This window comes from Dermochelys coriacea, chromosome 21 (assembly GCF_009764565.3).
Source record: "Dermochelys coriacea isolate rDerCor1 chromosome 21, rDerCor1.pri.v4, whole genome shotgun sequence".
NCBI lineage: Eukaryota > Metazoa > Chordata > Testudines > Dermochelyidae > Dermochelys > Dermochelys coriacea.
The window spans coordinates 12,876,653-12,899,655 of NC_050088.1; the positions used below are offsets into that span (position 1 = coordinate 12,876,653).

At 44.1% G+C, this 23,003-nt stretch overlaps 1 protein-coding gene across 1 annotated transcript; it reads right to left on the reverse strand.

Annotated features, from left to right (window-relative positions):
* Positions 1-11,261: 11,261 nt before the first annotated feature.
* PROK1 (prokineticin 1) lies at positions 11,262-22,736 on the reverse strand. The gene is made up of 3 exons (XM_038379690.2): positions 22,665-22,736; positions 19,011-19,136; positions 11,262-12,387 (listed from the first exon to the last, which is right to left on the reverse strand). Exons 1-3 carry the CDS (start codon positions 22,734-22,736, stop codon positions 12,268-12,270), a joined length of 318 nt encoding a protein of 105 aa, XP_038235618.1. The 3' UTR covers positions 11,262-12,267.
* Between the last annotated feature and the right edge of the window lie 267 nt (positions 22,737-23,003).

Here is a 23,003-nt window from a genome sequence, read left to right on the forward strand (position 1 = left end):
TCATCAGCACCCCATCCTGATGGTTGGTAGTCCATCTCTGATAGCAACGACAATATTGTCACAGTTCTCATCTATGGCTACACATATGACACTGAAGCCCGAACCCTGATAGAGGGCTTGGGAAATCTGTATCTGGGATGTTTGATGATGCAGCTCTGCGGTGCCTTTCAGTCTGGAGACGATTTTGTTGATGCTGCTCGAATCTGTTACATGCTGATCTTGTCAGAGACTGCCAGTGAGTCCTGTTCTGAGCCATTTGCTCGAGTTCCTGGAGACTGATGCCAGCCCACTGGAGCCTGCTCTTCAGGTTACCTAATCCTGATAATCATCCCATAAATAACTAGACAACCACAGATATAATGGAGATGATAAAATATACCCCAAAACAACAAGGAGTCCTTGTGGCACCTTAGAGACTAACAAATGTATTTGGGCATAAGCTTTCATGGGCTAGAACCCACTTCATCAGATGCATGGAGTGAAAATACAGGAGCAGGTATAAATACATGAAAGGATGGGGGGTTACTTTATCAAGTGTGAGGTCAGTCTAACGAGATAAATCAATTAACAGCAGGAGGAAAAATAACTTTTGAAGTGGTAAGAGAGTGGCCCATTCCAGACAGTTGACAAGAAGGTGTGAGTAACAGTAGGGAGAAATAGGTATTGGGGAAATTAAGTTTAGGTTTTGTAATGACCCAACCACTCCCAGTCTCTTTTGTAATGACCCAACCACACCCAGTCTCCCAGGCCTAATCTGATGGTATCCAGTTTGCAAATTAATTCCAGTTCTGCAGCTTCATGTTGGAGTTTGTTTTTAAAGTTTTTTTGTTGAAGAATTGCCCTTTTGAGGTCTGTTACTGAGTGACCAGAGAGACTGAAGTGTTCTCCTATGGGTTTTTGAATGTTATGATTCCCGATGTCAGATTTCTGTCCATTTATTCTTTTGTGTAGAGACTGTCCGGTTTGACCAAATATACCCAGACCTTCTGGTCCTCAGCCCACCCCCTGCCGCAAAAGCCCAATAGGAGACTCAGATCATGTAGTGTTAAAATATGGTCTGGGGCCAAATTCCTCCCCTAGTTCTACTGGTGTAACCCCAGTGATGTCCCTGGTGGAACAAAATGGGGTGTTACTGGTTTTCCATGCACAGAGACTTATTTGCAAAGGACTTTAAAATACTTCAGAAGCAATTGCTGTTTAAGATGACAGACAGGAACAAGAAGAATGAAAGCAAGACAACCCAATGGGGGAGTACAGGAGGAGCAACAGACAGCAGGAGCTCTGAGAACAAAATGAACACTGAACACGGCACATAGACTCTCCCAGGCTGGCAGACTCTAAGCCTGCACAACGATAAAAGACCCTCGGCACATCTGCGGCTGGCCTGAGGCAGCTGACTTGGGCTTGAAGGGCTTGGGCTGCAGGGCTATAAAATTGCAGTACAGACATTTGGACTCAAGCTGAAGCCTGGGCTCTGAGACCCTGCAAGAGGGGAGGGTCTCAGAGCCTGGGCTCCAGCCTGAGCCTGAATGTCTACACTGCAATTTTTAGCCCTACAGGCTGAACTCCACAAGCCCAAGTCAGCTGCCCAGGTTCTGAGACTTGGTGCAATGGTTTTGCACTGTAGACTTACCCTTGTGATGGAGTGTTCATTTCACACTTCACCTGAAGGGTTAAGGTGGCTTGGAAGGGGCTAATTAACTTAGTAGGCTGCACCCGGGGGAGAATTAGGCTGGCGGGCCTAAGGGCAGATGAAGTTCAGCTGAGCAGCTATGGCTGGGCTGGGACAAAGCTAGAAAGCTGAACCCAGAAAGGGCTGTAGGAGAAGTAGCCTGCAGTTAATCTCTGGGAGTTTAAGTCTGGCCAGAATACCGAGCAGGGAAGGTGTGATGAGGTCTGGGAGAAGCAGACTCTGCTTGCTGGATAGAGAATCCTTGTGCTGGAGCCTGGGGCAGCAGGCAGGCCTGTGTTCCCCTACCTGCCATGGGGAAAGTGGCATAGTCTTAGGATAAAGGATTTCCTGGAGAGACTTTGCTACCCACAGCAGGGGAAAATGTAGTGACTGGCTGGAGGGCCAAGCCATGAAGAAGGAGCTTGCTGACTCCCAGAGAGTGCGTGCGACTGTGGCCAGAGCAAACAAAGGAATGGGGCATCAGACCTGGATGGAGCCAAACCCCAGAGCAGCCAGGAGGAGGTGCCCCAGCGGTGAGTAAGTCCCATGACAGCCCAGGTTAGAAATGCTGGACTCTTCTGCTGAGTGGCTAAACTCAGACACTAAAACCTTGTGTTTAAATGTAGGTTAATTACTGCTGAGTCACACTGGCAGGCAGGCCCCGTTCACTCCAGTCAGGCTACAAAGGGGAGTGGAAGTGGCTTTTTGGACCAGCAGGAACCAGGGAGCTAGGACAGAGGCGGTCTGGCAGGGAAACGCTAGGAATAACCAAGCTTGGGCTAAGCTGCATTACTGGTTTGGAGTTAGCAGGGAATCAAGGCCTAGGCTTAATCGGTCGGCATGGCCTGCTGAGACTGGGGAAGGGACCCTGTCCCTTTGCAGGGCAGTACATAGATGCTGTGACAAAGCTTTTAAGAAGGGATCTGCCCCAGTATGGCTCCTATGGCATTCTGTATGCTGCTGATGGCAGGTGTTGGCACAGCCCAGAGGAAAGTGCCCGTATCAGCAATCGCCTGGCAGCCAGCAATCACCAGGCCATTCACTGTGATGCTGAGCAATTGCCAAAATAAAGGGTGTGCTTAAGATTTGAATCATTTCAAACTCAACGATGCAGTTGGTGCTTTAAACTTTTTCCTAAGAATTAAACCCTGATAATGGAACACAAACACATGTTCTCGGGCTCAGATCCTGAGCCTTTCGCTCCCTGTATGTTCTGCCCTTACTCACGCCGGCTCCCACTGACTGCACAGAGAGATCTGACCGAGCAAGGATTTCAGGAGCTGTACCTGTCTAAAGGCACCTATTACAAATCTGATCCAAAGCCTGTTGAAGTGAATGGGAGTCTTTCAGTGGCTTTGGAACAGGTGCCAAGGAAGTTGTGCCGCTGCCAGATCCCCAGCTGGTCTTAGCTCCATTGACTTTAACTGAGTTACAACAACTTACACAAGTTGAGAATCTGGCCATGTGTGTCCTACCCAGTGACTTGAATGGCGATGATAAGTAACAGGGCTCTATAGAGACTGTTGTAAAGCTTCTGGAATTTGAGAGAGAATGAAGCCTTGTCTACATGGGGGAGTTTTACCAGTAGAATTATACTGGTATAGTTATGTTGGCATAATCCCCTATCTGATTCTGGTATAAACTGAACCAACTAACAAACTAAACTAAAAAAAGACACATCCTGGAATAAGTGTGTTTACACAGAAGGTTACACTGATATTACTGCATCACTTTTAATTTGCATTTTAGCTTCTACTGGTAAAACTTTACCATGCAGCCCTGAGACCCTTTCCATAGGCACGGACTATTATAAAAGTGGGTGTCACTCCACTGACGTCTATGGGGGATACTTAAGCAATGGGTTAGTCACGCCAGGTTTGAAAATCATTCTCTGATCAGAAAGCCAGTAGTAAACAGGGGCTAGAATGGAACTAGTGAATAGAGGCTAGGCCCCTAGCCTTGCGGTTTTTGTACTCTCGTTCCAGGAGTGAGTGATCTAAAGGTCTGAGCAAGTGGCTCAGGGTTTGGACCTTAGCTCAATATTGTATGCATTTTGTGGGGCAGGTTCTGCCATGGGCATTCACACATGCAGTAATTTAATAAGGCTACTAAAGGAAGCTCATCTGAGATGCACAGTGACTCGAAGCCCAGACAGTCCCCCATTTATCTGACAGCTGCCACCTTGGCCAACGCAGCTGGGATTGAACCTGGCACTTCCAGAGCTAAAAGCATTAGCGGCTATAGCTTGAATTAAAGATTCTGCAGCTAGGCCTGTAACAGATTCATTGTGACAGATATGGCAATTTCCTGCAATATCTTTGGGAGATGTTACTGAATTGAGTTTAAATAGTTTGAGTCCATTGAATTATAAATGCAAAGTTTATATATTCTTCAGGGATTGAATGTAGCCTCTAGTGGGGAGATGTGGCCATTATGAACCTTGAGAAGGTTTACGAACGTCACAGGACTATTTAACACAGGCAAGTTTTATAGTCTCGCTTCTGACTGCAGTGTAGATACAACCTGAGTCTGAGGGCCTGATCCTGTCAGCCCTCCACCAAAGTCAACCAGGTTTGGGCCTAGAATGAACTAAGCAAGACCAGGTGGATTTCTCTTTTGCTAACTGGTTTTTACTGTTACTGGGTTTACCAATTCTTGCAGTGCATGAAGTGAAGCAAATGCACTCATGATAAAATACACTCATGATAAAATGCGGAGGCTAACTTACTAGGTGGTTTGAGGCTGGATTTTTTTATATAGATATTTCAAGCACAATTTTTTTGCATCAAATATTAATAACTAGAACATCAATTTATAATGAGATGCGGAGTTTTCCGCTTCAATCCCAGGCATGCATTTGATGGAAAATGTTGAGGGAAAACTTTTCCGGTATATCAGAAGGAACCCAGGTTTGCAACGACGGAAAGAGAACATTAAATAGCAAGTGACACACAAATGCAGAAGAACTGAGCTTGGCATGTCAATAAACAATGCAATTAATCTCTAGATAGCAGCCTTTGATATCCTTGATGATGAGGTTCTATTGATTTCCCTGGCAGGAGGACATGGGTTTTTGCTTCATTGTTCTTTTTTCACACAAAGGATGGATGTGCGTAATTGCTCATCCATCCCTTGGGTTTTCTCTTCGGAGCTCCAACCAGGTTCTGTGTCCCCCTCATGTTGTGAAGATAGTGTGATTTCCCAGGTAACCCAGGAGTCCCTGAGGTTTGCAAATCTGAAATGGCCCCAGCGCTTAGTACTGCTAGGTGTCTTGAAAAGAGTTAAAAATGGATCCTAAATGATTTACATGGGAGATAATCATTACTAACCTGAGCCAGGTTCAGACAATGAACTAGAGGGAGAAATGTCTTTATTCATGATGTATTTATACAGCCTTAGACTCTTGTTCTGCTTTTCATCATAAAGATGCACCTTTCTGAGCATTAGGTTGATGCGCAGGCCAGCTTGCTTACCCACAAAACGTGCAAAGATCATCTAAAGAGAGCAGGAGATAAAATTGTTTTGCCAAAGATGGGGCACGGGGCACCTATCAAAAGAAAGAAGTAATCTCACATCCTGCCATGAATCACAAATGCTTCGAGCCCCAGGAGGCTGTGCTGAAATCAATTGATCGGAAACAAACTTAGAAAGCGCTATACAGACACACAGCAATGATTCGCCTCAGGAAAGGCGAGTTCATCTGTCTTGAGTTTCTGATGGAAGGTGGAATCTCGTGTCAAAAAGATTGTGCATTAAACGCACACTAATTAAATAACTGAATTAACTGGTTACCTCTACTAGCTGCAGTAGAGCTGTTTTCACTGTTCTCTGGATCTGAGTTCCTTAGCTAAAGTACAGACTGGAGAATTAATATAAATGTATGAGTGTCCATAGCAAAAATAGCTTTATCCTAGTTCCATACTAATCTGGGCAAGTGATTTACGGTACCAGCATGGAATTATGGATCCTAATCTACTTCCAATCAGGCTTATCTGCCGTTGAAATGGGACTGCTTGTGTCTGTTCAACTAAAACAATTCTAAAGTAGGAGTTAGACGTGTAAACAAGCTACTAGATTGTCCGTTTGGTTCAAAATGACCTTGCCCAGCTGATGCTATGAGCCAACCTTTGCCACTTATGCAAGCAAGAGTGTCATGGGAAACCCAAAACAAAATACGAAGGTCGTAATTTTGTCACCATTCTAAATTCTCTGGAATTTCATCAGTGCTGTAAGCTCTTATGCCACTCTAATCAAAGATTCAATTAGTGGTAAAGTCTTTAGTTTATGAGCCAATTCAAAGCATCTTCCTCTTTTGTCTACGAAGCTAAGAATTCACCACAATATAACTTGATCACCTTTCTATTTAAAGTGGGCAGCGTGTTCTGAACTATCTGCAGTATTTTGGTGATCATGTTGTCTAATGACAAAAATTCTTCAGATTGAAGCGGTTTCTTACAGAACACCTTTAGATAACTTTAATTTTCTGAAACTGTTTCTTAAATCTTGACATCTTTCAGATTTGTCTCTACTAGCATTTACCTTATGATACAGTAGATCAGTGATTCTCAAACTTTTGTACTGGTGACCCCTTTCGCATAGCAAGCCTCTGAGTGTGACCCTCCCACTTATAAATTAAAAACACTTTTTAAAATGTATTTAACACCATTATAAATGCTGGAGGCAAAGCAGGGTCTGGGGTGGAGGCTGACAGCTCACAACCCCCCCATGTAATAACCTCATGACCCCTTGAGGGATCCCGACCCCCAGTTTGAGAACCCCTGCAGTAGATCAAGCCATACTACTTGATGCAGTATCTCTGTTACAAATGATAAGTTTAAAGCTTGTAAAATTGAAGACAAAGGTAAAAGAGGAAGTTACTTCACAACTTAGCAAGAGTATGTCATTAAATCTAACTAGTTAGCAGTTATAGTTACTCAACCTACATCTCCTGTGTGTGAAACAGACAGCATCTGCTGTCTTGCACGTTTTAAAGGCTTAGGACTGAATTATGCCAAGGATTCTGGCTATAGGTGGGTGTATATAACACTATTGTTAGTAAGCTCCTTATCTTCTGTATTGTCATTACAATCAGTTTCTCTGAATACAATTTTTAGTAGCGCACCTTTCTGAAAAAGATGGTGGAACCACAATTTCTAGTGACCTCTAAGTTTCTGCTTGACGGGTACCTATTGGAGATGGTCTAGAAAATGCCATATTCTGGGTCCTTTACAGTCCTAATGTAAATCTGCGAGCAGCATGTTCATGTGTCCATCTATTTAAGGGTTTATGTAATTCAGTCTCCTCTATGTTGGGTGTCTAAATGCTATAACATTGCTACTCTAGTCTGTTTTCATAATACAGAGATGCTCATAAAAATGCCATAGATTCAGGGGTGCCAGAACAGTTTTTATAGTGGGGGTGCTGAGAGCCATTGACCCAAACCATAAACCCTGTATATGATGGAAACCACTTGAAGCCAGGGGGTGTGGCAGCCCCCCTAGTTCCAGTACCTATGCATAGATTAGCTTTCTGGATAATTCCACATTCTCCTAGGTCTTCGCTTCAATACAGTTGAATAAAATGCTTCCTTCATGAGATGGCAACAGAAACAAGCATGTGTTCGATAAAGAAAAACGTCTGGATTAAGATAAGTGAGTCAGGATGACTGGTATGTTTGCTATGCATGTCGAGTAGAGCTAGACCACATTTTATGACCGAAAAATAGGGTTTTACAGGAAAATGTCACTTCCAGCTACATTTTTTTTTCAATGGGAAATGTTTAAATGCAACCATGGTTTTGGGTTGAGATGCACTTTTCAGCTTGATATTTTTCCAAAATGGAAATGAAACAATTTCTATTAGAATTGAAATGAAACAAACCAAACTTTTCAAACGTCTTCGGAAAAGCGTGTGTGGGGATGGGGGAGAAACAAAATAATAACCTGAACAAATGTATTGTTTGAAATTTCTTGCAGGGGGAAAAAAAACCCTCAGTTTTACAATCAGTCCTCATGTCTAGTGAAACTCATCCCAGTGCAGAGGGATGGCATGCGAGCCTTGTCTCATTTAAGCCCTTAGTCCTTAGGCTGCCCCACTCCTTTACTAGATGGGGCTTCAGCTGGTCAGGGAGGCGGTGCACATGGGCAGCCAATCGGAAAAGGCCTGCTAAGGAGCCAATCAGAGGCTGAGTGAGACAGCCAATCCGAGCCAGGCTCAGCCATATATAAAGGCTGCCCAGGGAGGGAGCAGGTAGTCTCTCCCTGACTGGCAAGGGAAGAGGACTGGCTCCTTTGTGGAAAGGTAGCACCTTGGACAGAGCAGTGCTGGGGAAGGGCAGAAGGAGCTGGGGAGCTCCTGTCAAGGAAAACACCAGGCTGCTGGCCTAGGCCAGGCAGGTGCATAGGGCTGAAGGGGAAGTGGCCCAGGGACAATAGCAGGAAAGGGGAGAGAAGGAGAGCAGGGAGGCTGCCACTAGAGGGTCCCTGGGTTGAGACCCAGAGTAGCGGGTGGGCCTGGGTCCCCCCTTCCCCTTGTGCTACACCAGGCTGAAGAGCAGCATGGCCTGATCCAGGCTGTGGCTGGTCCCAGAGATAAGGGGCTAGACTTGGAGGCTGCAGCCAGCCACTCCAACAAGGTGCAGATTGTGTACTGCTGATAACACCAGACCCCAGAAGGGGGTGAGACTGGAGCAGTGGGCACTGCCGGAGGGCGGTGTGCTGAAGAGGATGCTGCTGAGCGGGGAGCAACGAGGATCCCCGAAGCAGCAGAGCAGACCAAGGGCAAGGCACCATGTGAAAAAGGTGCTCTATGACTGGACAGAGCTAATTCCTGGAGCAACCAGTGGGAGGCACCAGCGGTGGTGAGTCCTAACCCCATCACAGTGACTTTAAAGACCATAATCCCTTATGTGGGTGTGTGTCATTGTGAAACTGTATTGCTCTTTTTTTCTGTATAGTGCACTTTTTTTTAAAATGTCAAAACTCCACCTATGTGCTGCGATAGTGGCCATCTTGTTCTCAGCATTACTGCAGCTTGTTAGAGGGGGGCTCATGCACTGTGCATGTGTTCTCTCTCACCAAACTTCACTTCTGTTCATTCTTTTTGCTGTTTTCTTTAGTTTTAAAGAGTCATTCCAACTGAATAAAAAATTCTACAGGGGTAAGTGGATAGCGTTCCCTTGAATTCAATGGAGTTGCTTCCATTTACACCAGCAGAGAATCTGGCTCTGAAAGTGTATCTTGGTGTGCAAAACAAAATTAGAAACTCACTAGCAGGGTTTGTGTTGTCACATTCTGCTCTAGCAGCTGGCCCATCATAGGGTAACAACCTACTTCAGCTACAATCTAATGGTCTTGCTCCTTTAGCTCAAGCAAAGCCCTTTAGTTCTTACAGGGAATCGTTCCACTAACGTTTATTTTATTTGGTTCCAACAATGAACTAGGATCCACATGGCACGTCACCAGAAAGTGCCAGATAAGTGTCACATCAGCTCACTCATCTAGTATAATGCTAAAGATGATGTATCCTAGTCATTAAGTCATCTGCAAACTCAATATCTCATTGGATGTTCTAGATAAAATTAAGTGGAAAGAGATGCAGCCTTTCTCTCACCCTTTGCCTGCCTTGTCTAGTTAGATTGTAAACTCTGAGCAAGGACTGTCTTTTACCCTATATTTGTAAAGAATAATAGGGTCCTAATAGCAGTTGCAGCCCTGTGGGTGCTACCGTAATACAAATAGGCTGCATAAAAATTGAGATCTCAAAACCACTGTATGCTTATCTTAATACAGTCAAACACACAGGTTTCCCATGTACATAATATTACAAGCAGAATGTTGTTTTCCCAGTGAACAGGGTTTTTGTATCAATTCCAAAAATAAGTTCTGCATTTTTGCATTGCTTCTGTCTTCTTGGAAACCTCCATTTTTGCAATAGCTGCTAAAATTAAACCAGAAATTAAGATCAAATGACACAGAAGGATCTTAAACAGGCCTTTAAAAAGGGCAAGTGCATACAGGCCTCTGAACTGATGGCAGCTCCTGAAGGTAACATACCACATATTATTGAACAATATTTAATTGTATTTAGTATACTTTTGGAGTGAGCTTGACAGACCTAAATTTGAAGACAAGCCTGTGATATCGTAATGATAGGCTATCTGAAGCTTAGGCAGATGCTGAGGAGTAGGGTGTGAATAACTAAACCTTTTATTTTAGTATTGCATACTTTCCCAAAGGAAAAAAGAAAAGGAGTACTTGTGGCACCTTAGAGACTAACAAATTTATCTGAGCATAAGCTTTCGTGAGCTACAGCTCACTTCATCGGATGCATCCGATGAAGTGAGCTGTAGCTCACGAAAGCTTATGCTCAGATAAATTTTAGTCTAAGGTGCCACAAGTACTCCTTTTCTTTTTGCAAATACAGACTAACAAGGCTGCTACTCTGAAACCTTTCCCAAAGGACTGATTCAAAACCTACTGAAGTCAATGGTGATACTGCAACTGACCTGAATGGACTTTGATTCAAGCTCCTAGTGAATAAATGCTAGACTTAACTGAAACGTTACAACAAAGGCTTGTATCTGGGTGAGCACCTAAAGGGAAATCAAACCGTTCAATAATTAAAGGGACATACCATATAAAAACATGGGTTGGGTTGGTTTAAACTAGTGTCAATGGTGGATTCTCTGTAACTTGGAGTCTTTTTAAACCACAATCTGAGGACTTCAGTAACTCAGCCAGAGGATAGGGGTCTCTGGCAGCAGTGGTGGGTGAGGTTCTGTGGCCTACAATGTGCAGGAGGTCAGACTAGACGATCATGATTGTCCATTCTGGCCTTAAAGTCTGTCTTTCCACTCTTACCCATGTTTAGTAGCTGATTCTGCAAACAATCCCATTAAGAACAAATAGGACTGCTTGTGGAGTATGCTACTACACAACATGTGTATGGATGCTAGCATCTGGTCCTATAATTAAAAACCTAACTGTTAATAATTACAGCTTGGATTAACACCTGTGCAGAGGATGGAAGTTCTGTTTTGTGCAGGATTTTGAGACTTCAACGTTTAGCTTTGTTCTAAATCGGAGTAAAAACCCACCATTTTGAAATTCTCTGCAAATGACACATTCATTTCAGGTTGGTTTTAAACAATAAATTGAGTTTAACTTTTGATTCTTATATTTTAATATAATATGTAATGACAAGTCACCAGAAAACAAATCAAAAGGTGTTGTTCTGAAAATGTCAATCCCATTCTGATATTGTTGGAGCTTTTTTCCGATTCTCTTCTAAAAGGAAATTCCACTGCAAACAACCAAATTTTGCAAAGCATTTTGATTTGATGGACCTGTATGTTCTCTCAAAATATGGTTCTATGAAAGTTTCTCTGACCAGCTGAGACTTTCAAAAACGAAATGGGGCAGGGGGGGAGTAAAATGTACACTATTTAGTTTGCAATGTTGTAGTAGCTGTGTGGGTCCCAGGATCTGTGTGTCTCTCTCTCTTCTTCCCCCCCCCCCCCCAGTAATAGCTTTTATTGGACCAACTTCTGTTTGGTGACAGAGACAAGTGTTTGAGCTCCACAGAGCTGTTCTTCAGCTTAGCATTTCACTGTGGTTGGTTAATGAAACTAGGCTGGTTAATTTCACCTGCTGTTTATTTTCAGTTCCTATTCCCCTGCACTAGCCTGATTGTAAAGCCTGTACTCACCCTGATCAGTACTTACTCCCAGAGTAGACCTGCTGGATACAACAGGACTACATGGAGCAGCTGCTGTTGGTGTGCAGGGATGTGGGGTTTGACTACAGAGGCCAAAGTTCCTTCTCCTTTTGCAAGGTGGAGCTCTGGTGTAGACAGCACGAAGCAGATCAGACAGTGGATGCCATAAGCTGCAGCCTGCCTCTGGTCTTATATTTTTATTCAAACATCCCATAACTCTTATGTAGAAGCTCCATGCCTTACTAAGAATAACAGCACAGGGGTTATTTGGGTGAGAAAGCACTTAACCGTATGAGTGAGGGTTTTGTAATCCTGAAAACCTTTCTTTCTAGTAAAAACTCCTTTGTTCTGTTACACAAAATAAATGTTGGGTCTGAAGTATTGTGGACCGCATCCCTTTTTTACATGCAAAGTGACACTTTCAGAAGATGTTGGAGATTTTCAAAGGGCAGTTAGGCACCCAGCTCATTGAAAGTCAATGGGAGTTAGGTGAGTGCACACAGGCTAGTGGACAAAGCACTGGACATGGACTCAGAAGACCAAGGTGCTATTCCTGTCTCTGCCACTGGTCTGATGAGTGAGCATGGGTAAGTCACTTTGCCTACTTGTGCCTCAGTTTTCCCATCTATAAAATGGGGATAATGATCCTAACCTCTTTAGTAATGCGTTTTGAGATCTACTGAAGGCTGTGCTTAATCAGTGCTCAATGTTATTTGTTCCTTTGAAAAATCTCTCTCTGCCTGTATTTTGTCTTTATGCTCACTGTAGAATACTTTGTGGTGGTGAAGGGAAATAAAGGCGTTGGGTGGTGCTCACTTCAGAGAGCAGTGCTGCCCGGTTCTCCAGCTGGGAAGGCCTCTGAAGCTCCATCCTGTTTGCTAAAAGTCTACGTTCTTGAAGTCTACTGAACACCGGAATCTGCCATCAATGAACCTGGAGCATATAAAGTTTGGCAAACACGGGCAGGTGTGGTGTTGGCGTTTTCCAAGGAAAGGGACCTTCAGCAGAAAATGGAAGAGACAAAAGACACCGCAAAGAATGTCAGAACTTCAACCACAGAGCAATGCTAGGAAAATCCTAGGCTGGGTGAAACAGACTCCTCCCTATCTTCCTGTAGGGGTTTCATGTCCAGTGACAATGGGACAAATCCTGAAATTCTTTACTCTGGCCCCAATCCGGCAAAGCACTTAAGCTAATGGATAACTTTGGCCATGTGAGTAATCCCCACTGGCTTCACTAGGACTGGTCAGGCACAGTATTGTCAATGCCAAGTGTTCAAAACTCAGGAGTCAAGCCCCCAAAACTCAAGGACTTGACTTGACAAATCACAGGCCTTTCTAAAAAGTATTGTCTTATTTAATTAGCCTCCTAGTGTCTGAGCTTCTGGGGGCACCCAGGGCTTGTTTAACCAGCTTTTCTCTCTAACCTTGAGGGTAGCAACTGCCTAATTTTAAAATGGAAGTTGAGGTTCTCCCATAATGGCATGACTCCAAGAGCTGGGGCTTTGTGAGAACACCCACTGTGACCAGACTGACAATAAAATGGTCAAAGAGGGCAACACTGCAAATCAAGGCCTAATCCTGTAGCTCTGATGGGCAACACAGGTCCCCTTGCTGACCACGGGATTCCTGGCAAGAGTAAAGGGTTGCAGGATTGGGCGCTTGGTCCTGACTCGGGTATCCTCATGGAGCTCATTTGGACCACAGCCAGCTGAGGCTTTCAACTCAGAACTCCTTACAGTCATGAGTGAACTTAGCCTGGCAGCTCCAGGGAGTAGGGTGATCAGGTGTCCAGTTTTGGACCAGAACACCCAGTCAAAAAGGGATCCTGGCAGTTCCGGTCAGCCCTGCTGACTGGGCTGTTGACTGTCTGGTTGGTGGTGGTGCCGTGCTACACAGCAGGGTTGGCAGCTCCCTGTTAGCTGCCACACCGCATGGCTCCCAGGTCAGGAAGCAGCCGCCATGTCCAGCTCCTAGCCTGAGGGGTGGCCAGGGGGGTGCATGTGCTGCCCCGCCTGCAGGTGCAACTCCCATTGGCTGGGTCAGGGCAGGAGAGGAACTAGCGTGAGCCTCATCAGGTGGCTATTGAGGGGTCGTGTGCTGTCGGGTGTCTTGATTGTACAGGTGGATAAATACAGTTCCCCTTCGGATCCTCCCTTAAAACGTGCTAGATTCACGGGCCTCCCTGCATGATCCCCTGCCCAGCACTTCCACGCTGTCTGCCGCTTGGCCTGTCCTCTCACACTCGCATGCATCCGTGTGAGGCTGTCACACCTTAGGGATAGGGGCCTTGTCGCTGTACGTGTTCTGAACAGAGCAGTGTACACTCCCCATGCTCTGTAGACAAGTGGAGGCACATTCGGTGCCTTGCAGGGCGAATTCTGAGATGAGCTGGGAACAGAACCCAAGGGTCCTGCGTCAGAGCCCACTGCTTTCACCATTGGACAATGCTGCCTCTTTCCCTTGAAACTAGGACCCAGCATTTTTACATTGGGGTGCGTGAAGTTAGGCCTTTAAAGTGGGGGGTGGAGGGGATAAAGCACCCAATTCCCCTTCAAAGTTACTTTGGTTTCTTTGACAATCCTAGTGGGCAGTGACACAAGAACAGCTTGACTTTCAGAGATGCTGGGGTCTGCAGCAGGCCCCCCTCCTGTTTCTGTCTCCTTCTGCTCTTAGGTTTCAGAGTAGCGGCCATGTTAGTCTGTATTCACAAAAAGAAAAGGGGTACTTGTGGCCCCTTACACTAACAAATTTATCTGAGCATAAGCTTTCGTGAGCTATAGCTCACTTCATCGAATGCCTTAGTTCACTTTTCATAGATTTAGAGATTTCTCAGGGCAAGTCTCTAGTCTGACCCCCTGTCTCACCTAGGCCAGAGAACTGCATCCAAATAATTCCTATAGCAGATCTGGTAGGAAAACGCCCATTGTGATTTAAAAATGGTCTGTGATGGAGAATCCACCCTTGGTAGGTTGTTTCAGTGGTTAATGACCTCCCCTGTTAAAAACAGGTTTCAGAGTAGCAGCCGTGTTAGTCTGTATTCGCAAAAAGAAAAGGAGGACTTGTGGCACCTTAGAGACTAACACATTTATTAGAGCATAAGCTTTCGTGAGCTACAGCTCACTTCATCGTAGACCTTATTCCCAGCCTGAATTTGTCTAGCTTCAACTTCCTCCCTGTTACAGGGACCGGAGAGCCAGACCCTCCACTAGTGTGAGCTGGGGAAGTTCCATTAAAGTCAGCCATTCTCCTGCATTTGGACCCGCTTGCAATGAGTACGCATCATTCCCATGAGAGTTAACTCAACTATGATGCACGGTGCTCCTGATTCTCCTCTCACCTCTCCAATTCCACTGGAGCCACTCCTGACTGACGTGTGAGAGCAAGATCAGGTCCTGAGAAGTATAGTGGAAGGAGAAGTTTGGAGTAAGAAGAGCTGTTGTGTGGGTGTTTGTGAATGGGGACTAATTGCACTGGATCTCTGGGGGTGAAGGGAATTCTGATTGTCTCCTTGCCTCTAGACCCTAAAGAATCCATAGGGACATAGGCCTGGAAGGGAGCTGCCGCATTACGAAATCCTGTCCCTGCTATTACAGGCAACCCTATCAGAATCCCATTCATCTACTTAACAAATTCCACCTTCAAATCACGTAGGTTGTTTGACCCCCCCCCCACTACTTTTACTGCTAATAAGCGATGGTCATATAAACATCACCCTATACCAGAAACCTACTGACAGCTATTCCTACCTACATGCCTCCAGCTTTCATCCAGACCACAACACACGATCCATTGTCTACAGCCAAGCTCTACGATATAATCGCATTTGCTCCAACCCCTCAGACAGAGACAAACACCTACAAGATCTCTATCATGCATTCCTACAACCACAATATCCACCTGCTGAAGTGAAGAAACAGATTGACAGAGCCAGAAGAGTACCCAGAAATCGCCTACTACAGGACAGGCCCAACAAAGAAAATAACAGAACGCCACTAGCCATCACCTTCAGCCCCAACTAAAACCTCTCCAACGCATCATCAAGGATCTACAACCCATCCTGAAGGATGACCCATCACTCTCACAGATCTTGGGAGACAGGCCAGTCCTTGCTTACAGACAGTCCCCCAACCTGAAGCAAATACTCACCAGCAACCACACAACAGAACCACTAACCGAGGAACCTATCCTTGCAACAAAGCCCATTGCCAACTCTGCCCACATATCTATTCAGGGAATACCATCATAGGGCCTAATCACATCAGCCACACTATCAGAGGCTCATTCACCTGCACATCTACCTATGTGATATGTGCCAGCAATGCCCCCTGCCATATACATTGGTCAAACTGGACAGTCTCTACGTAAAAGAATAAATGGACACAAATCAGATGTCAAGAATTATAACATTCAAAAACCAGTCGGAGAACACTTCAATCTCTACGGTCACTCGATTACAGACCTGAGAGTGGCAATTCTTCAACAAAAAAACTTCAAAAACAGACTCCGAGAGACTGCTGAATTGGAATTTAATTTGCAAACTGGATACAATAAATTTAGGCTTGAATAGAGACTGGGAGTGGATGGGTCATTACACAAAGTAAAACTATTTCCCCATGTTTATTTCCCCCCACTGTTCTTCAGACATTCTTGTCAACTGCTGGAAATGGCCCACCTTGATTATCACTACAAAAGGTTTTCTTCCTCCCCCCTCCTGCTGGTAATAGCTCATCTTAAGTTATCACTCTCCTTGCAGTGTGATGGTAACACCCATTGTTTCATGTTCTCTGTATATATAAATCTCCCCACTGTATTTTCCACTGAATGCATCCGATGAAGTGAGCTGTAGCTCACGTAAGCTTATGCTCAAATAAACTTGTTAGTCTCTAAGGTGCCACAAGTCCTCCTTTTTCTTTTTGCGAATACAGACTAACACAGCTGCTACTCTGAAATCTACTTTTACTGTGAGGCTGTTCCAGAACCTCTGATGGTTAGAAACCTGCTTCTAATTTCCAGCCTCTGTTTATTCCTGGCCAGTTTATTCTCAGTTGTTCTTGTACCAATGGTGTCCGTTAACTTCAACAGTTCTTCTCCCTCCCTGATGTTTATCCCCTGATGTATTTAGAGAGCCCTGGGAACCCCTTGTCTCTTTCTGTAATATATAATCTCGGGCAAGCTCTCAGCTTTCCCTAAGGTGGTTCAAATTTGCTTCTAACCCTTCACCTGCCACTCGAACTGTTGAGTCGTTGCTCCATCTCCTGGTGGATGTAGCACACGCTAGAGAGTAGAGGCTGGGGGTTTTGCAAATTCAGTGTTTTGCAAATCCTGGCCCCATTTAAATGAACTGGGGTTTTGCTGTTGATTTAGTTGGGGGTGTAGGGATTTCACCCCTGGATTCTATTCCTAACTCTAGCAGTGGCTGCATGAGTCTAGGCTATACAGGATTGTAGCTGTGTTGGTCTCAGGACATCAGAGAGACGAGATGGGTGAGCTAATATCTCTAATTGGTGAGAGAGACACACTTTTGAGCCACGAGTTGCTAAACTTGTCGTCTTCCTTCCCCCCCCCCCCCATGCCCCAGAAGTTGGTCCAATAAAAGCTATAACCTTGCCCATCTCATCTCTCTGATCCTGGGCTAGCCACTTAGGGCTAGATGTTCAAAAAAACATGGCATCCATTTGGGCGGTAGAATAAATTGACAGATTTCTGCAACGGCTCATCACGCTGGCCCCAGCTGTGCCCTTGGCAATACTGGCCTGGAGCCTCTGATTATGCAGCCATTGCAGGAGTGGTCTCATTGAATAAAGGTTGCAGAATCTAGACCTCCATGCCTCAGTTTCCCCTAGCTTTAACACAAGGATAATGCCTCCCTCAGAGGGAGACTTGTACAGTACATGAAGGTCCTCAATAATGAAAGGAGCTGAGCAGGGCAAATTATTGGGATAAACAATCCCTTGGCTATCAGCAGCCATCATTTAGCTAAAAAGAAAAGGAGTACTTGTGGCACCTTAGAGACTAACAAATTTATTAGAGCATAAGCTTTCGTGAGCTACAGCTAAAGCTTATGCTCTAATAAATTTGTTAGTCTCTAAGGTGCCACAAGTACTCCTTTTCTTTTTGCGAATACAGACTAACACGGCTGCTACTCTGAAACCCATCATTTAGCTGTTACCTGTTTTTGCTGAAAATTAGGGGACACCATGAGATTCACCATTAGAACAGCCAGGGTGGAAAAGGACTGGATTCCCCAATATCTTCAACTTCCTCCTTCTCCTCTTCCTCCTTCTCATCCCCCATCTTCTCTCCCTCCTTTCTGGTATTTAAATGGGAAGCTGAGGTGACAGACATCTATCTCGTCTTTTCAAAACACTCCCTTATGAAATTTAAGCTTCGAGAATGTATCTTTATTTCCCCTTGGCGGTGATTTTAATAAAGTCTAATCCCTTCTGAATCTTTCCCCATCTCCTGCAAGCTGATCCCAGGCAGAAAGCCCTGCATTATTTACTGAGTCTATCTCCTATGAGATCAATGTCTGAGGAGTTATTAGCAGAGTCCCTCAAAGGCCTTAGCAACTGGTGCTAAGTACTCCCACTTTGGGGTAATGCTAAGGCTTTTGTGTTGCGTGCTGGACAAAGCCACAGAGTTTTGAAAGTTCACGGATATTATCCTGGCTTCTGGTTTGCTTTGTTGAGTATTTAGATTTAAATCTCAAGTGACAAAAGCACCTTTCTTTAAATAAACTGAAAGCACAGATTGAGCCCCCTGAAGCCATAGGCACAGCACGACTTGAGCTGTTAAACAGGCTTGTACGCCACTGGCCATAGGCTAGCAGTGACCTGTAGAAGCTTTGACAGGTTGATGTTAGTAGAGTGCTGTTCGAGGATCTGGCTGGAAGTGTGAGTGGTCATGGTAGGGGAAACCAGGTGTCAGGACTCCTGGATTCTGTTTTCAGCTCTGCATGTTTCGATAAGCCTCTGTGTGCTGGTGCAGATAGGGGGAAACTGAGGCACAGATTAGGCACCACATGTCATGCAGGGATTCTCTCAGTTTGAGAGCAGAACCTGCCCCACTGGAGTATACATCCACAGATGTATGGCATTGTGCACCCTGATCCCTGAAAGTCCTTCAGATTACAGTGTGGTATATTAAACTGTAAAAATTACAAGCTGTCACTTTAAATCCTAAGGAGTTTTCTTGTCTTGCTAGGGGGCTCTGTAGGGAAGCCTGCAATGGGAGTCACTCTGCAGAGAGCCAGTCTAGAATAAGATGGGATGAGTTGTGCCTCTGTTTTAGGGAGCAGCCTGTTCTCTCTCTCACTCTGTTCTTGGGTTCTTCTATGTTTATCAATCTGAGTTCTGAGAAATAAGGTAATGTTACATTGCAACCTTCCCGCAAGAGAATTCTCTGTGTATGCCATGAACATACCTTGCAGGATCTGGTTCGCAGGGTTATAGCACTGCCTCGACTAATGTGATGTGCCATTTAAAAAAAAAAAAATACTACCTTTGAACTCATCCCTCCCAACGAAGAGTTGATCTAGAAAATCTAGCTGCAGCAGTATTGAAAAAGATCAGCCCCTGGGCCATTGCTTAGACTAGGCTGTGAAAGGGTTAAGGCCATACCTTGTGACTGAACGGGTGGCATTCATCTCCTTCCTGTCCCAGCGGAGTGCACATCCTGAGTCCTCGAAGCCACAGGCTGATGGCACAGCATGTTCCAGCTCCACACTGCAGATCCCTCTCGCACGCCTAACAGGGAGGCAAAACAAGCACCAATTAGCCAGAGGTGCATTCAGATCAGCTTTACTGTGTGCAGGGGAAAATCCCTGCTTCAGGGCGACAGGTAAATAAGTCAAGCTGGGCTGGCAAGTGCTTCAAAGACAGGCATCTATTCTTAATTGGAACAAGAGACACTTTAAAAGCCACATCTCAGGTTAAGTTGATGAGAGCGAGAATCTGATTCTGGCTAGAAGGGCTTTACACAAGCTTTTCTGATGTGTTCAGGACTCAGATGCCAACAGGGAGGAAAGGTCTTTGTGCTCCTGAGGCCGACAGGTGATACACAAGGTGAGCTAGGGAAGCCAGCCATGCTGAGTTCAGCATTAAACCAACGGCTACATAATAAAATAGTCACTTATTTGTTTGCATTACAGTCAGGGATCGGGATCCTGGCGGAAATCAGTATTGCTCCCACTGAAACTAACAGCCATGCTGACTTACACCAGCTGAGGATCTGGCCCCAAATCTTTCATTCTCTAGAATCTGGGAGCCAAAAACTGAAAGCTGGGAACCAGTAACGTGTAACAGAAGGTCATGGTTCTAGGCCCAAATATTCTAGGAAAAAGAAAAGGAGTACTTGTGGCACCTTAGAGTAACAAATTTATTTGAGCATAAGCTTTCGTGAGCTACAGCTCACTTCATCGGATGAACTGTAGCTCATGAAAGCTTATGCTCTAATAAATTTGTTAGTCTCTAAGGTGCCACAAGTACTCCTTTTCTTTTTGCGAATACAGACTAACACGGCTGCTACTCTGAAAAATATTCTGGGAAAAGCTTGGAGCTAAAGCAAGTTATTTTCTTTTGATAATCTGTACAGATTTGAACTTTGGAAAGTAGGGGCACTTTTCAAATCAAAGACATAATTGGATCCCTACCTAGCATTTGTTTCCCGTATCCAAAAATCACCAAGCTACTATACAGTGCAGCGTGACAAAATGCTCCACTTGCTCCAAAATGCTCCATGTTTGAGACATTTGGCAAATATCGATTGACTGGCAAGCTGATACCAGTCAATGGGAGATTCGCCTGAGAAAGGGCGGCAGGTTTTAGCTTCTCAGCTGCTGAAATTACACGTATGGCTAGAATCTGATCTCTTCCTCCCCCCCCCCCCCCCCCACATACACACTGCCTGGTCCTTTATTTCACAAGTGATCCTACTGAAATCAGGGGGAGGTTTTTTTGCTGCTTTGGAGAATCTTTACAGTTTACTTGGTGGAGTGTCATAATTCTAGGGCAAACTTTTTTCATTTTTTAGAGTACCATTTGGGAATGGATGAAATAAAGTGGAAAAAGGCCTTTGTTCTGTGTGCTTTCAGATTAAGAATAGCCACTAGATTTTTTTTCAAAGGAAGAATATTGGAGCTCATAACGGAAACCAGTGGGATAGAATTGCAATCTCTTCTGGAGTATTTACATGTGTGTGTATTGAGAGAGAGAAAGATAGAGGAACTATAAAAGTTTCAATTTTTAAAACAAGCTAGATTTGATTAGTAAAGTGTAAAAACTTTAAACCTTTTAGAAGGACAGCCTGATGCTGATCCTATTTAAGTCATGGTAAAACTCCCAAGCTGCGGGACCAGGATCAGGCTGAAATTGCACAGAAAGGCAGGTGTGAATTTATTTATTTTTTTTTTTTAGGGAGGGAAACAAATTGTACATTCCTTTTTTTGAAATGAAGTTCTCTTCTTTAAACAATTCTTTGGGCATAAGAATCATAGAATCATAGAAGGTTAGGGTTGGAAGGGACCTCAGGAGGTCATCTAGTCCAACCCCCTGCTCAAAGCAGGACCAATCCCCAATTTTTGCCCCAGATCCTAAATGGCCCCTTCAAGGATTGAACTCACAACCCTGGGTTTAGCAAGGCCAATGCTCAAACCACTGAGCTATCCCTCCCCCAAGAAGTCTCCACTACAAATTTATTTGCAGGGAGAAGAAAGGGATATTCTAGGGGTTGCTTTCTTTCATGAGAGAGTGAATCTGCTTTTTTGTATTTTAATCCTTTTCTGAATTCATGTTTCTGAAATGGAAAACAAGGGAAGTTAGGACTTTGAAATGTAAAGTAACATAAGGGGCTTTGGAGTGATGCTCAGGAATTTCACTATTCCTCCGTGCTTTGACTTTAGCCTGGCCCCTCCAACAGCTCAGAGTTCACTCTAACCCAAGAGCAGTTTAATAATATACTCTCAGAAAAGCAGAGTTTATATACCTCCAATGCAAATTAACACTATTTAAATACATTAGGATATATTGCTTGGACTCTAGGCCTCTCTCTCCTTTTCTCTTTAAATTTGGATCTTTTTTTCTTTGGGTATAAGTTAATGAGACTGACATTAATTAGGATGCTGGGGCAGATAGGCGACATTGACTTCAGTGGCACTAGGACCGCTTATGCCAGCTGAAGATCAGGGCCCCTGTCTGAAGGTGCTGTGCTCCTCTCGCATCTAGTGAAGTCAGTGTCTGTTTGGGATGCTCAGTACCTCCTGAGATCAAAGCCCCCAAAAATGCTCATAGGCTAGTATGGGGGTGTCCATTAACATGTCTTGACCTTCGTGTTGAGTTTCTTAGAACTTGACATTTTTCTCAGCTTGAAAACTTTTTAACATTTCTCTCCTCCTCTCTGACTCAAATACCAGTTTATAGCACTATAGTGTTATGAACAAGCGCTAACGATTCCCCCGCCTGATTTTTATCTGCAAACATTTCTCTCTGTGGGTTCATAGCTGATAGAGTATAAGAGATGATCGGTGAGTAAGAATTTAGCGTTTAGTCTAACACAAAAATCCAGTACTTTTTATGAATCATTCAGCTAGCCTTGTCTCACTTTGGAAATAATGTAATTAGATACGAGTGATCACAGCTCAAAAAAAATCATGTATAATTAAAACCATTATTTGTGTTACTAATAAACCTCTACAGAAACCAAACAAATGTAAAAATCATAACGCATTTTTCTGTATTTATTCTATTTCTATTTTTTTTCTAGAACTTTCTGCTCAATTTCAGGGGTGGGGGAATCAAGTCTGTTTCACTTTTGTTTATAGTCAGTGTCACTTTCAGATTCACTGAGCATCAAGTGCTGCTGGAGGAATGTTGATTTAGTTCAAACTAAGAGTTTTCATCAGAAACAGAAAATTAAAACCATGCAAGCATTTCTCTTGGGTTTAGGATTGCTTATTTTTTTTTATCACTGATATGTTGGGACCAAAATGTGAGCTGTTACTTACACACACACACACACACACACACACACACACACAATGATATTTCATTATAATTAATATAAAGATGCACTTTGAAGATAAGCACAATATAAATTTTTGCTGTACGTATTCTTTGAGCGTTCAGGAGGAAATTCTTTTCTGAATTCCAGAAAATATATATTTTCACTGCTAGAAGATGCAATTATCTTCTCCGATTTTAGGGAATCTTGTACCACCCACATCTTGATCGCAGACATGTTCAGATGTCACATTAGATAGGCAAGAAAATCAGACTTACCCCAGTGATGACTGCACATTTGTAAAAAGTTATTAAAAGGAAGAAGCACAAGATTTGGATAACCATTTTCATGGTGACTAGGAAAATAGGGAAACTCTTCTCTCTCTCTGGCGTGCCAGAACAACAGTGCGATGTCTGAAGTCCTTGTCCCCTTTCTCCTCGCTCTCCTCCTGATGAGATCTGAGAGCACCCTCCCTCGCCTGGCTCCATATATAACATCTCAGCCCCTTCAATCTCCTTCACTGATGTTTTTTTCTGATGATCTCAGAATAGGCAGATGAGACCTGACTCTGCTGATTTTTTTAAAAAATAAATAAATAAATTAAAAAAAAACCAGAA